This window comes from Panthera leo, chromosome B1 (assembly GCF_018350215.1).
Source record: "Panthera leo isolate Ple1 chromosome B1, P.leo_Ple1_pat1.1, whole genome shotgun sequence".
Taxonomy (NCBI): Eukaryota; Metazoa; Chordata; class Mammalia; order Carnivora; family Felidae; genus Panthera; species Panthera leo.
This window is the reverse complement of record NC_056682.1, coordinates 40,462,241-40,478,355: the sequence shown is the minus strand read 5'-3', so window position 1 is coordinate 40,478,355 and position 16,115 is coordinate 40,462,241. Positions and strand designations below refer to the sequence as shown.

Genomic DNA, 16,115 nt, shown 5'->3' with positions numbered 1-16,115 from the left:
ATATTTTGAGGACTTTGAGAAAAGAATTCCTCGTGAAGAGATGTTACAAATGCAAGTAAGCGTGTGCTGAATTGTATTCTTTGATTAGAATTGACAATGTCACTTGTTGAAAAGCCATTTTTAGAATACTGACTTAATTTTTTTTCTATTAGGATATTGTACTAAATGAAGTTAAAAAAGTGGATTCTGAATACATTGCTACAGTCTGTGGCAGTTTCAGAAGAGGTAACATACTTCCTGATCTTAGGTTATTCATGCCTTGATATTATAATTGCCTAATGTATACCAAAAAAAAATGGAACAAAGAGATGTAATTTGTGTTACTTTATAGATATACTAAGATCCAGTAGAGTATTATCTAAGTTTATTTGTTTATAGATAGGAATATGTATTAAAAATTAGAGAAAATTCATCCTTATTTTATTATAGGATGATATTTTAATGACTAGCTTTAACAAATTTTATAAAATAATTTTATATATATTAAGAGCTTAAGAGCAATTGACTACATGCTAGTAAAGCTGTGGGAAGGTGGTGTTGTTTTTTTTAACTTTTTTTATTTTCTAAGTTTTCTGTAACGAATCTAAAAATACTGTCTCTGAAGCACTAGTTCCAAACCAGTTCTCACAACAACCAGGTCCTTCAGATGATCTCATTCTGTGTGAATGTGAGCAAAGTGGGAACCAAGAGAATCCTGGTTTCTTACTGGCTCAGAATATGGAAGGGTAATATAAATTTTAAAATATTAACTTTAAAAATTATAATACCAAAACTTGATTTAAAACTTTTGGAATAGTTATCTGACTGAATCCCTGGCCACCTTTGGAGTATTGCTTAAGCAGTAGGTAATGAGCTACCACAAATTCTCAGGGTAGCTGCTTTAAGAATCTGGAGCTGGGAGAGGAAAGTGACACATCAATAATTGTTGATAAGTAGAAAGAACATGGGACTGGGACCAAAAGACTTGGGCCCTGAGGCCAAATCTACTGTCACTACATGATTGAAGTCAGTCTGCTCTTCACATCCCCTTTTCCATATTTGCAAAATGAGAGGATTAAAGTTAACCAGTTGTTTGAGTTTTTCTGTACATCAGAAATACCTAGAAAGTTTAAAAAGAGAAGTACACATTGCTGTACAGTGCTACAAACCTACTAAATAAGAATCTTTTTAGGTGGGGCCTTAGAATCTATTTTCAGAACATAGACTTGAATACACAGCAGGACAAATGCATGCTCAGTTGAAGATGACAGCCTTTCTGGATTTCAGTATTTCTATTTTAGTTTTGCTTTTATTGAGTAGGTCATATGGTTGCATGCTTTAATATAAAAAAGGTATACACTAAGAAGTTTCCCTTCTACCCTATCCTAGTTCACTCTTTCCACTCCCTCCCACCACTGTCCCATTAATGACCACTCTCCTGTGTGTTCTTTCAGTGGTTTTACAAGTAAATATAATGAATGTGAATATATATTCTTTTTTCCCGTTTTTTTTTTTATTTATTTAAAATCTTTTTATTATTAAAGTATAGTTGACATACAATGTTATATTAGTTTCAGGTGTACAACATAGTGGTGACAGTTCTGTACACTACACGGTGCTCACCACAATAAGTGTAGTTACCATCTCTCACCATACAATGTTAATACAATACTGACTGTGTTAACTATGCTGTACTTTTCATCTCCATCACTTCTTTTATGACTGGAAATTTTTACTTCCTAATCGCTTTCACCTATTTTATCCATCCCCCCACTTAGCCCTACCTCTGGCAGCTACCAGTTCTCTGTATTTATAAGTCTGTTTCTGTTTTGTTTGTAGTTTGTTTTGTTTTTTAGATTCCACATATAAATGAATCATATGGTATTTATCTTTCTCTGACTTATTTCACCTAGCATAATACTCTCTAGGTCCATCCATACTGTCAAAAATGACAAGATCTCATTCTTTTTTAGGACTGAATAACATTCCATTGTATACTGATACCACATTGTCTTTACCTAATGAATACACGTTCTTGCTGTCCTCCTCCCCCTTTCTTTCACAAAAGTAACGTAGTATATACACAGTATGTGCCTTACTTCTTAATAAAAACATATCTTGGAGATCTTTTCCACATCAGTATTTAGAGAGCATGTTTATTCTTTTTTATTTATTTATTATTGAGAGACAGACACAGTGTGTGAGCCGGGGAGGGTCAGAGAGAGGGGAAGACACAGAATCCAAAGCAGGCTCTAGGCTCTGAGCTATCACCAGAGAGCCGGATGCGTGGCTCCAACTCAACCCACGAGATCAGGACCTGAGCCGAAGTTGGACGGTTAACCAACCGACTGAGCCACCCAGGCACCCCTGTTCTTTTTTTATAGCTTCATAACATTTGGTTATGTCGGTGTTTCATACTTTATTTATTTGGTCCTTTGTTAATAGACTCTTGGGTTATTTCCCTTTTTATGCTAAAGTAATTGTTTTGTTTTTTAAATGGATAGAGTAATACATTTTGGGTAGTAGGTTGATGGTAAAAGACACAACTTTTAAGAGAAATGAGAAGAAAAGAAGACAAAATTTTCTTTCTTAAAATAGCTTCCTTGAATGTCCTGGGAACAGCACACAATGAATCTAGTCTTCTTTATGTTTAAATAGCTGGTTAAAGATTATTGATGCATAAAGTGGTGGTCCAGAGACACTGCCATATCTTCAGTGACCAAAAGTATGTTTTGCATATATTGTACTTACAAAAATGCAAAGAAAGGCGATAAACAGTATTATTCTATGCCGACTGTGCGGCAGGCACTATTCTAGATGCTTTTACATATTATTCTTAGTTGTACAATGGCCAATAGAGTAGTTTTTAGTAGTTTATAGACAGAGAAACTGAGGTCCAAAGGAATATACAGTCCACACTTGTAATATTGAAACAAAAGACATTTAAAATGAAAATCCATTGAAATGAACACAAACTTTTATAGTTTTATAATAAAAGAAAGTATAAATAACTGTATGTAACCTTTCTAAAGTTATGTGGTTGTAGAGTGGGGGTCAAAATAAAAACCTAAGTCATTATAAAGTGCTATATTCTTATCCATGATACCATAATAGTAATTTTTACTAATATTCATTAAATGAATTGAGTTGTAAGAGTTGAAATGGATTTTCTGATTAGCCTTTACAGAGTTAGAACATATTGTTTAATTTGAGGTTTTTAGATATATAGTATTCATAGTTGTATTTTAAAGCTTTTTTCATAATGAGGATTTACTAATTAACATATAGTTGTTTTCAGGTATACAATATAATGGTTCAACTATTCTGTGCATTACTCAGTGCTCATCATGATAAGTACTCTTAATCCCCTTCACCTATTTCTCCCATCCCCTCACCTACCTCACCTCACCTCTGGGAACCACCAGTTTGTTCTCTATATTTAAGAGTCTGTTTTTAGGTTTGTCTCATTTTTTTCTTTGTTCATGTGTTTGGCTTCTTAAATTCCACACATGAGTGAAATTGTATGGTATTTGTCTTTCTCTGACTGACTTATTTCACTTAGCATAATACACTCTACATCCATCCATATTGTCGCAAATGGCAAGATTCATTCTTTTTTTTTTATGCTGCGTAATATTCCATTGTATATATAGACCACATCTTCTTTTTATTTTTATTTTATTTTATTTCTTTATAAAATTTTTTTTTTAACATTTATTTATTATTGAGAGACAGAGACAGAGCATGAGCATGGGGGAGGGGGTGGCAGAGAGAGAGGAGGAGACACAGAATCCGAAACAGGCTCCAGGCTCTGAGCTGTCAGCACAGAGCCGATGCGGGGCTCGAACCCACAAACCGCGAGATCATGACCTGAGCCAAAGTTGGATGCTTAACCAACTTAGCCACCCAAGCACCCCGACCACATCTTCTTTTTAAAAAAATTTTTTTAACACTTATTATTGAGAGACAGAGAGACACAGAGCGTGAGCAGGGGAAGGGTAGAGAGAGGGGGAGGCACAGAATCTGAAGTAGGCTCCAGCCTCTGAGCTGTCAGCACAGAGCCTGACGCAGGGCTCGAACTCACGAACTGTGAGATCATGACCTGAGTCAAAAGTCAGTCGCCTAACCAACTAAGCCACCCAGGAGCCCCAGAAATTTAAATTGTTTTTTTTTTTTTACATTTATTCATTTTTGAGAGACAGAGAGAGACAGATCACAAGTGGAGGAGGGGCAGAGAGAGAGGAAGACACAGAATCTGAAGCAGGTTCCAGGCTCTAAGCTGTCAGTACAGAGCCTGATATGGGGCTCGAACCCACAAACCGCGAGATCATGACCTGAGCCGAAGTCGGACGCTTAACCAACTGAGCCACCCGGGCGCCCCTAGACCACGTCTTCTTTATCTATTCATCTGTCAGTGAACACTTGGGTCATCTATTGCTGGACACTTCATTGCTTCCATGTCTTAGCTATTGTAAATAATGTTGCAGTAAACATAGGGGTGCATGTATGTTTTTGAAGTAATGTCTTTATTTTCTTTGGGTAAATACCTATTAGTGGAATTACTGGACCATATGGTAATTTGATTTTTAATTTTTTGAGAAACATCTATACTGTCTTCCACAGTGGCTACACCAGTTTACATTCCTACGAACAGTACATGAGGGTTCCTTTTTCTCCACATCCTCGCCAACACTGTTTTTTGTGTTTTTGGTTTTAGCCATTCTGACAGGTGTGAGGTGATAATCTCATTGTTCTTTTGATTTTCGTTTCCCTGATGATGAGTGATGATGAACATCTTTTCATGTGTCTGTGGGCCATCTGTATATCTTTTTTGGAAAAAAGTCTTTCAATATTGTTTTTATTCATTATTGAGTACTTAGGTGCATTTTGTTTTAATTTTTTGTTTTTAACATTGATTTATTTTTGAGAGAGAGAGCACAGGTGGGGGAGAGGCAGAGATGGAGGGAGACACAGAATCCGAAGCAGGCTTCAGGCTCCCAGCTGTCAGCACAGAGCCTGACGCAGGGCTTGAACTCATGAACTGTGAGATAATGATCTGAGCTGAAGTCAGACGCTTAACCGACTGAGCTACCCAGGTGCCCCTAGGTGCATTTTTAGTACATTAAACTCACCAACTGTATGTAATGCACATTTAATGCCAATCACTGTTGTTATCCCAGATTCTGCAGTTTATATTAGTATACCTGAACAGTTGGACAGAAAATTGAAATCTTTTAACTAATTCTGAATATGAAGTGCAGTGAAATATAGTTAGTCTACAAGAAGTAAACCTCCTCAGTGTGACATCACTTTGGTGTTGTATTTGCCTGCTAATTTATAAAGTCACATAGGGAATTCCATACATATTTTTTGTTATTGTAGGTGCAGAGTCCAGTGGTGACATGGATGTCCTTCTCACCCATCCAAGCTTTACCTCTGAGTCAACTAAACAGGTACTGCAGAATTTATAGTCAAATATGCTGTCTTACACAATAGTAAATATCATTTTCTTTTTTTTTTTTTTTTTGACAGAGCATGTGTGTGTGTGCAAGCAGGGGAGGGGCAGAGGGAGGAGAGAGAGAATCTCAAGCAGGCTCCACACCCATGCAGAGCCCAGCATGGGCGTCGATCTCACACCTATGAGATCATGACCTGAACTGAAATGAAGAGTCAGACACTTAACCGACTGAGCCCCACAGGCACTCCTAAATAATCATTTTCTAAATGATAGTTGGATATTTCAGAATGAATTTTTGCTTTACTCTTTTTGAAAAGTCAGTTGAAGTGCTCTGTACTGATTGACATCTGTGAAAGGCAAAGTAAGTGGTTGAAAGGGATACACAATAGTGTTTTTCTGCAAGGAACTGGGGGTGGGGGGGGGACAGTCTAATTTTCAAAAAAGAAACTTAGTACAACATTTCCAGAATTATTTATTGCCTATCATGGATATTTTAGAAATATCCACTATAATATTCAGGTTTTCATTAAGAGAATATTTTTCTACTAAAAAATGTTATATTAAGAAACTTTATCCCTGTTAGAAAAACCCATGAAGGCAAAACATTTTTGATTTTGGAATATATACTTTTTTTAAAAAAAATTATTTAATCTTTGTTTATTTTTGAGAGAGAAAGACAGAGCATGAGAGGCAGAGGGGCAGAGAGAGAAGGAGACACAGAATCCAAAGCAGGCTCCAGGCTCCGAGCTGTCAGCACAGGGCTTGAACTCACGGAGTGTGAGATCATGACCTGAGTTGAAGTCAGACGCTTAACTGACTGAGCCACCCAGGCACCCTTGGAATATATACCTTTTAAAGATGAAGCAGCTAACTTTTTGATTTAATGAAACAGACGAACCCAAATGATGTTTGGGAGTATCAATGATATTGGTGAAAAATGATGGTTTCTAAAAATATGTTTCATTTGATAAATGAGTTTTGTGTTAGAAGAAGAAAGTACTTAGAGGAAAGCTAGGCATTTCTCCATAGATAATTAGAAAACTCATCTTAAAAAATGTTTTCTGGCTATAAAAGAGTAATTATTTTTCTTTTTTCCTATTTATGTTTCTATAGCCAAAGCTGTTACATCGTGTTGTGGAGCAGTTACAGAAGGTCCATTTTATTACAGATACTCTGTCAAAAGGTGAAACCAAGTTCATGGTAAGTACTTGTTTGAGTTAACACTTCTGAACAAAAATCTTGGAAACTGTTCAGTAACCATTCTGAGTGTATGACTCTCAGTATTGTTAGTATTAGAGTCAATAAATAGGATATCCATGAGAGTTTAGAGAAGAATTAATAAGATGCTAATCTCAGAATATTTTAGTAAAGACTTTTGTTTTAAATTCTCCACTTGTAACTAATCTGAGCTACTGGAATACATAATTAGGCATAATCTGCTTTTATTAAAATTTCTATAATGACTTCAATGCATCATAAGTTTTTCTCTAAAATAGCAAATGTTCTCATATTCTCAGACTTGGAGTTCTTCAGTAAGTGAGATTAGAATTGTCTGAAGAGTATTAATCTATTACAACACCAAAGAAAGAGAAGAAATTAGGGCATGTGATACAAACATGTTATGCAGCATGATAAGCAGAGGAGTTAATAGAGATTTTCACGGTGAAACCCATCATGATGAATTGTGAAAATCCTGTAGAGTTCCAGGCAATTAAACTTTGAAGATTCAAGACAAATGGCAAATGAATTAAGAAGAGGTTAATAAATATCTCTGTGTAAAAAACCGACAGGAAGGCAAGTAGAAATCTAGGACTAAGGTAATAAAGGGTTACCTTTGTTGTGCTGCTCACTTAAATACATACCTTGAAACTCCTTTTTTCCGTGTCCCCTTTTCCCAAGTCATATGCCTGAAATGGAAAGAGATTGTGCTTTTGGGGAGCGGAAATGCTAATACTAGAAAGAGTCTCATTGCATAATTTGACAGTGGTTTTAGCCAAAAGTAGGATAAGATGGTTGAGATAGATCGTTGAAACATCGTGTCCTTCAAAAAGTAGAACAGTGCTCGCCAGGGACCTGTGGGGAAGGGGAATATGGAGTTAGTATTTAACAGACCCAGAGTTTCAGTTGGGGAACGTGAAGAAGTTCTGGAGGCAGATGGTGGTGATAGTTATACAACAGTGTGAATATACTTAATGCTATAGAACTTCAAACTTAAAAATGGCTAAAATGGTAAGCTTTATGTTGTGTATATTTAATCAGACACACAGAAAATCATGTCATTAAATTCAACAGGATGATTTTATTGGGCTATGAAACTATTGCCAAAGTTGGTCACATTTTATAATGTTTCAAAAGAACTTTGGGAAAGGTAAAAATAAAATTCTAGTCAAGTCTTTAGGAATTAAATCTATGAGCTGTTCTCCCAAATCTGTCTGATTTGGAGCTTTTACTCTATGCCCAGAAATATAGACATGTGAGATGTTATTAAAAATAGGGTTTATATATGCTCTAGGAACATCCCTTTTAAATTGAAATTGATTATATTCACCAAAATGAATCTGCATAAAAAATAAATCTGTGTAAAATAATCTTACATTTAAAGAGCATTCAATCAGATAAAATCCTAAAAATAACATGTGGTAGACAAGTTGAATTTTTTTTTTTCATTGTAGGAAAGTGTCCTGGTATACCTGGGGATATTCTGGGGACCCCTTCTGGCCTAACTCTCTACCTCCTCTAGTCATCTCTGTGAAAGGCCCTAGGACTTCTACTGGGGAAGCGCACCTGCTCTTTTCAGAGTTAGCGACCAGGAAGGTGTTTATGCAATGCAATAGCAGGAACATTTTTTTTGCAGTCTGAACAGTATTCTGCTGTGCTCAAACAGAGATCCAGAGGCAACACCAACAGAGGCTAGTAATCCAGCTAGCAAGAATACAAAGAAAAATTACAAACTGGTGGGCTGGGTATAACCTAAAAAGGAAAGGTGGGTAGCCACGTGTATGTAAACATAAAGCGTTGCTGGCAGTAGTGGAATTGGGTTACCCCAGTAAGTGCTCAGTCATAGAAGAGAAGACCTTTGTCTGTCAGCCAAATTCCAGTGACTGCTACAAACCAGGCTGGTTCAGACCTTATTGCACATGTGATGCTTGAAAGACTAGGGTCACTCACCAATCCTAGGACAAGGCTGGAAACCTTCACTCTATCTTGCCTTCCCATTCTCTCAGTCATAGTCCTAACAGCACGTATATAGTTATTGCCAAAAAGAGAATTCCCCAAATCTATTTTCCAAAAGAAAACAGGTGAACATAATAATAAAGTGGGTTTTTTGTTTGTTTTTATACTTTGAGCAAGAAACTGAGGTCTTTGTGTGTGACATAGGAATCCATCTTAGTGGATGGTTTGTGTATAAAGTTTGGATACTGTACATGTGGCTCATATATTCTCTGAAGCTTAAAAAAAATGCCATGTGTGAGCCTGCTGTTTGACATTTATAATTGGTATGTGGTAGGATAAGGAGCAATCCAGGTTAGCTTTCAAGTCAATTTATTGTGGAGGCAATAAGGGGTAATTAGTACCTTATTGCAAAGAAAAGAGTGTGTGTTGGTATGTTGCATTGTGGAGGAATATACAGAAGCTCTAAAATCTTATTCTGGCTCCATGACTAATGGATCGTGTGACATTAGGCAAGTTGCTTTACCTCTGTAAGGCCTTAATATTTTTACCTATAAAATGATACACTTGTGCTGTGTCAAATGAGTTATACAGATCAAATTAAGTAACATACATGGACACTGAAGGGTTTGTACAACTATCTTCATAGAGTGAATCTTCAAAAGAGTAGTACAAAGTGTTACACTAATATAGTATGATGTGATATAATATAGATACAGTATTTCTGTTTGGAAACAGATCAGTAGAGGAGAGCACCTGGTAGGGATTAAATTGGGAAACAAAAAGAGGGACAGAAAGTGAGAGAGGATGGTGATATGAGAGAACAAAACAGGGAGAATGAGTGCCAATAGGATGAGAAAGGTGTGTTCAGTCAGTTCAACAAATATACATTAAGCATCTACCACTTTTCAGTACATCTCCTGGGATGTATCTGAATTTCAGGAGAATTTATAGTTGGGACGGTGTGGGAAGGGAGTGATGGTTTACATGACCATAATAGGGGCACCTGGGTGTCTCGGTTAAGCATCAGGTCATGATCTCACAGTTCATGGATTCAAGCCCCATGTCGGGCTCTGTACTGACAACTCAGAGGCTGGAGCCTGCTTCAGATTCTGGTCTCCCTGTCTGTCTGCCCGCCACCACTCACACTCTGTCTCTTTCTCTCTCAAAACTAAATAAACATTAAAAAAATAAAAAAAAACACAATGACCATAATAAGTAGGTAAATCACATGTTAGGTTAAGATAATAAGTACTATTTTTAAAAAAAGAAAAGGAGGGTATGGGGAGATGGGCATGTAGGAAACAGCATTGAATAGGATGGTCAGAAGCAGCCCCTTTGAGAAGAGGAGACTTGAAAGAGGACTTGAGGTAAGGGAGTCAGCCAAGCAGAGAGCTCGGCAGGAGTCAGAGCAGTTACCCTGAGTGCATGAGCGTCAGCAAAGATAGTCAAAGAAGCTGAGATCTTTTAAGTTTCTGAAAGGAAATTGGCTGAAAAACAAAGTCACCTTAGAAAATGGAATAAACCTGGGTGCCTGGCTGGCACAGTCTTTACAGCATGTGACTCTTGATCTCAGGGTCATGAGTTCAAGCCCTATGTTGGGCGTAGAGCTTACTTTAAAAAAACAACAACAACATGGGAATGCAAGCTGGTGCAGCCACTCTGGAAAACAGTATGGAGGTTCCTCAAAAAAACTAAAAATAGAACTGCCCTACAACCCAGCAATTGCACTACTAGGTGTTTATCCAAGGGATACAGGTGTGCTGTTGTCGAACGTTTATACCAGCACTATCAACAATAGCCAAAGTTAATGTCAATCGATGGATGAATGGATAAAGAAGATGTATATATATATATATATATATACACACACATATATGTGTGTATATATATATGTATTGAATATATATTGAATAATATATTGTATATAATATATGAATATATTATTCAATATATGAATATACACTCATATATTCATATAATATATGAATATAAATATGTGAATAATATATTCAATAATATATGAATATATATTGAATATATACATGTATATATATATACAATGAAGTATTATTTGGCAATCAAAAAGAATGAAATCTTGCCATTTACAACTACATGGATGGAACTAGAGGGTATTATACTAAGTGAAATTAGAGAAAGACAAATATTATATGACTTCACTTACATGAGGACTTTAAGAGACAAAACAGATGAACATAAGGGAAACAAAAATAATATAAAAACAGGGAGGGGGACAAAACAGAAGAGACTCATAAATATGGAGAACAAACTGAGGGTTGTTGGAGGGGTTGTGGGAGGGGGGATGGGCTGAATGGGTAAGGAGCATTAAGGAATCTACTCCTAAAATCATTGTTGTACTATATGCTAACTAATTTGGATGTAAATTTAAAAAATTTAAATTAAAAATAAATAAACAACCAAAAAACAAAACAAATAAAAACAACAGCAAAGTGAAATAAACTATTCTCATTCCATATACAGTTGATTTCAAAATCTCTTATTTCTGTAACAACTGACTAAATAATTTTAAAGATATGACCATTCATGTCTTTTTCAAGTTCTCTTCAAAGCATGAATTCCTTTAAACTAATAGTCACCAAGCCTCAGGAAAGCCAGGGTTAATATTCCAGATCTTCTTGTAAAGCCATGATCTTTAGATAATTGAGTTATTCTTCCTGTGAATAAAATGACATTTGGAAGAAAAAAAAAAAACAAAACAATTTCTCCTGCATTTAGATGCCTGTTTGCTTTATATAATGACTACCATTCAGATTTTAGCATTTTGTGCAAGTTTGGCCTGGAATGATTTCCTGTGAAATATCTACTATAAGGATTCAAGGGACAATAGAAGATCCCTTGAGTCCCCTGGGGAAATGAAAGAGGCTTTATTTCAGAGGACTGGGCATGAAGCTACCCAACTGAAATGCCAAACAAAACTAATCCACTCAATCTAATAAAGAATTTACAGTAATACAGAGAAATTCTTTAACATTAGCAGTTCAGAAAAAGTGCAGGAAATAAAATGAGCCTTTGAGGAAAAGAACAAAGCCATTAGATGAAATCCTATTACTGATGTGACAAACCGCAAGATCATTGCCTGTGGCACCCAAACATCCATATCCGCAAGGTAATACCTCATGGTAATTCCAGATGGAAAGCATTGCTGATCCATTTGAAGGTTCAGTTAGAACTTGTTAATGTCTAAGAAGGTAGCTTTCATATTTTGAAGATAAACAGGTTTCATTTAATCTTTCAGCCATAGGAACAGCGAAAGAAAATACCCATTTTAGATTCTAGATTGTAATTTGTCCGTGTTACTGAGTGAAAAAGTATATAGCTTTTAGTGACATGTATACTTAGTCAACTGTTCTTTAGGACCAGAAGCCTGCCACATGTGTACTTTTCTTAGAATGTGACATTTGAAACATTTAATTTGAAATTTCTGATGTTTGTAGCTCTTTTTACATATTTATGGGTTGTTCCCCAGTCCAGAATTTTGGTCCATTTTTCTAGAAAAGGAGAAGATTACTAAATAGACTTTGATAACGTTTGTTTAAAAACTGTAGAGGTATAATGAAAACTCACCTGTAGAGGAGGAAAATGATCCTCTAATTTTCTTTTAAATTTTTCTTATTTTTCATCTCTCTGTCTTTTCTAATTTCTGGGAGGTTTCCTCAATTTTAAATTCTACTTCTGCTATCCTATTTTAAATTTTGTTGAAACCTTTTCCTTAAGTGTTCTGTTTTCTATGGTATTCTGCCCCTACTTCATGGATGGAATATTTTCTGTAATCTGAGAATACTACTCATAGCTCTTTGTGTTCTTCCCGAATAGTGATTGTTTCTTCCAAATTGCTTTTATCTGTTTTGGTCTGTGTCTTTCATGTTTGATGCTTTCCCTGGTTAGCTTCTCGTTTAGAATCCTATAAAGGCCAAATCCTCATACCTAGAATCCTTGCCTGCTGTTCCATGTACTTCTTTATTTGCCACAAAGTATAATAGGAGGGTAGCCATAGACAGCACATAGAAAATCCAACTAAAAGTGCTTAAAATTCTTTCTTTTTTTAAGGTTTATTTATTTTTGAGAGAGAGAGACAGAGTGCGAGTGGGGGAGGGGCAGAGAGAGAAAGAGAGAGAGAGACAGAATCCGAAGCAGGCTCCAGGCTCTGAGCTGTCAACACAGAGCCCGGCGTGAGGCTCGAACCCAGGGACCACGAGATCATGACCTGAGCCGAAGTCGGTAGCTTAACCGACTGAGCCATCCAGGCATCCCTAAAAGTGCTCAGAATTCTAAAACTGCTTGCACTTAAAGCAGAAACCTCACATTTAACATCATAATACTGAAATTAAGCCTGAAGTTTGAAAACGTCTTTAAGCATTCTTTGAAATATCCATTTTAGGGTGTTTGCCAGCTTCCCAGTAAAAATGATGAAAAGGAGTATCCACACAGGAGAATTGATATAAGGTATTACTCAAAATTTGTTGCTGACCTATTAAATTTTCCCTTCTTTTCTCTTTCCTTTGTCTTCTGTATATCTTGGAATTCATATAAATGTCTAGAACCCCTTTTCATTCTGAAGGGCTGTATGTTCCTGCTATAGACAGTGTGCAGCCTGAAAATATGTAAAGAATAACGACTGTCTACAGAATCTAATCTATTTTCTCTAGATTTGCATCTCACCATGATGCCTTCCACAACTCAAAAGTAGTTTCCTGCCGGAGGAACGTTGGTTGTAATAAGTGATACTGCTTTTCGTTTCTCCACACCGCTTGCCAGAGCATAGTTTACTGAAACCTAGACTAACTGCAACGTCAGAAGAATTTGAGCAGTCTACCTAATGATAGTCTCCTCCTTAGGTTATTAAACCACATAGACTTATTTTAGGTGTTTTGTGCCTTATTGATTATAAGAGTCCTATTTTTGCTAGATTTGAAATGTGTGGTGAAAGATTTGTTTATTTATTTATTTTAGGTTGATACCCAAGGATCAGTATTACTGTGGTGTTCTGTATTTCACTGGGAGTGATATTTTCAATAAGAATATGAGAGCTCATGCCCTAGAAAAGGGCTTCACAATCAATGAATACACAATCCGTCCCTTGGGAGTCACTGGTGAGTATTTGTGTGTGCATTAGAGATAATCCCAGTCATCTGGAGAGAAAGTTATTTTCAGATATATTTTGATTTAGCAACTTTGGTTCCTCAAAAAAGCCTTTAAGTAATTATGCCAGTTAATTGTAGTTTCTTTGTATTATGAGTCCCTCAGGCAACAAAAGGGTCTTTAATCCATATGTGCTATCAAGCCCTCATTTGAAGCCCATGATGGCAAAAGTTATTTCTAGCTCTATTAGAATGTATTAATGTGATGGTCAGCAAAAAAAAAAAAAAAAACCTTACTGGTTTAAAGTGGGTTTGTTTGTTTTTAATGTATCTCCGAGACTTCTGCAGTACCCAGGTATCATTGCTTTTAGTATCAGGCCAAGCTTGGTAGCTTTGGCCACTTGCCTTTTAAAGTTTAAAGAGTTGGGGCACCTGGCTGGCTCAGTCGGTAGAGCATGCAACTCTTGATGTCAGGGTCGTGAGTTCATACCCCACATTGGGTGTAGAGCTTACTTTAAAAAAGATTTTTAAATAACAAAAGAAGTTTAGGGGCACCTGGCTGGCCCAGTCAGTGGAGTGTGCAGTTCTTACTCAGAGTTGTGTGTTCGAGCTTCATGTTGGATATAGAGAGTAATCAAAAACAAAATTAATAGGGGCACCTGGGTGGCTCAGTCGGTTAAGCGGCCGACTTCGGCTCAGGTCGTGATCTCACAGTTCCGTGAGTTCGAGCCCCGCGTCGGGCTCTGTGCTGACGGCTCAGAGCCTGGAGCCTGTTTCCGATTCTATGTCTCCCTCTCTCTGACCCTCCCCCGTTCATGCTCTGTCTCTCTCTGTCTCAAAAATGAATAAAGGTTAAAAAAAAAAAATTTAAAAAAAAAAACAAACAAAAAAAAAAACAAAATTAATAAATGAAAAGTTTAAAGAGTAAGAATTGCTTAATCTGTACTTGTTGATATCTCACCACTCTGTGGTTTACTATTCTCTACTAGGAAAATGAAGATTTTGTCATTTTGTCCTCAAAGTATAAAATAGAACTTTCTTCCCTGGTAGACAAGGGCAGTGCTTCTCGTGTGTAAACATGTATGAGCCACATTGGGACCTCATTAAATGAAGACTCTAATAGGGGGGCCCAAGATTCTGCATTTCTAGTAAGCTTCCAGGTGATTCCCGTACTGCTAGTCCAGAGACCACATTTTGAGCTGCAAAGGAAACTAGAGAGTATTTCATATGATACATGGTAGCTCTAGTGGAGATCCAGCAGAGAAGGAAATCATGAATTAGGATCATTGCAGTGGCTCCAGTTGGGATGCTCAGGTTACTTTTGTAGGATGATTAGTATATGTGACAAAGCTCAAACACAAGCCATGTGGGAGGATGGGGGTGGGGCAGTCAATATCATTTTTTGGTGACTTGGTTACCATTTTCTTTTTCTTCTGAAAGTGAGCCCCATACAGCTGTCTTCCTTGCACCCTCATAATCAAATTCCAAAACTGGCTTGTAGGTAAGTTTCTTTTCTCTCTGTACTTTTAGGAGTTGCTGGAGAGCCCCTGCCAGTGGATAGTGAGAAAGACATCTTTGACTACATCCAGTGGAAATACCGAGAACCCAAGGATCGAAGTGAATGAGGCCTGTTCTTCCCAGACACAGCTCAACTCAACAGGAGTCTTAATTTATTTCTTAACCTTTGCTATGTAAGGGTCTTTGGTGTTTTTTAAGTGATTATTTCTTCTTCATGCTTTAGCTTGCACTGTAGTCAATAAAGCCTCTCTTACTATTATCAGAGAATCTTATTCTGATTTTATTAGGAAATAGCATATCATGTTAACATGTGCGATCACACTTTACTAAGGATTTAGTGGAAAGAATGAAGAGATGAGATGTTAGCAGTGTTCAATGGGAATTTTTATTTTCCCATTTTTTTTGCCCTTATGCTATATAAGCCACATTACCCTACCACCTTTCCCTCCTATTTACTAATTACAATTAGTCAGGATACACCAGAGACTGGTCACTGGAAGATGGTTCAGTGTTTTTTAGAAATTAGGGACCTTCATAAATGTAATTATTTTCTTTGGTTGGCTTGGCCCCCACATTCAATTTTGTCATATATACTTAAGACCTAAGTATAGGTTTATCTCTTAAATCTGAAATTGGTTGTAATTCATCAGAAAGAACTTACCTAAGCAAAACCACTTACAATATGCACCTGTGTGTACAAAATATGGCCTCTTCAACTTCAAACAAACAAAAATTTCACTTATTTGCTCTAGTTTTCCTCCAAGGTAACTTTTTAAATTCAAATGGTCAAACATATAAGTAAAAACACTCCTTGAAGACCTTAGCTTTGAAATTATATAATCTATATAGTAAATTAATATAATTTAATA

General features: G+C 36.6%; 1 protein-coding gene across 1 annotated transcript in view; it reads left to right on the top strand.

Annotated features, from left to right (window-relative positions):
- The window catches only part of POLB (DNA polymerase beta), a 29,828-nt gene extending 14,323 nt beyond the window's left edge, over positions 1-15,505 (top strand). The window contains exons 8-14 of the mRNA XM_042934734.1: positions 1-55; positions 153-225; positions 5,362-5,432; positions 6,551-6,637; positions 13,029-13,093; positions 13,601-13,740; positions 15,259-15,505. Coding sequence (XP_042790668.1) covers positions 1-55; positions 153-225; positions 5,362-5,432; positions 6,551-6,637; positions 13,029-13,093; positions 13,601-13,740; positions 15,259-15,353 — 586 coding nt within the window. The 3' untranslated portion in view covers positions 15,354-15,505. The remainder of the gene's footprint in view (positions 56-152; positions 226-5,361; positions 5,433-6,550; positions 6,638-13,028; positions 13,094-13,600; positions 13,741-15,258) is intronic.
- Positions 15,506-16,115: the final 610 nt, after the last annotated feature.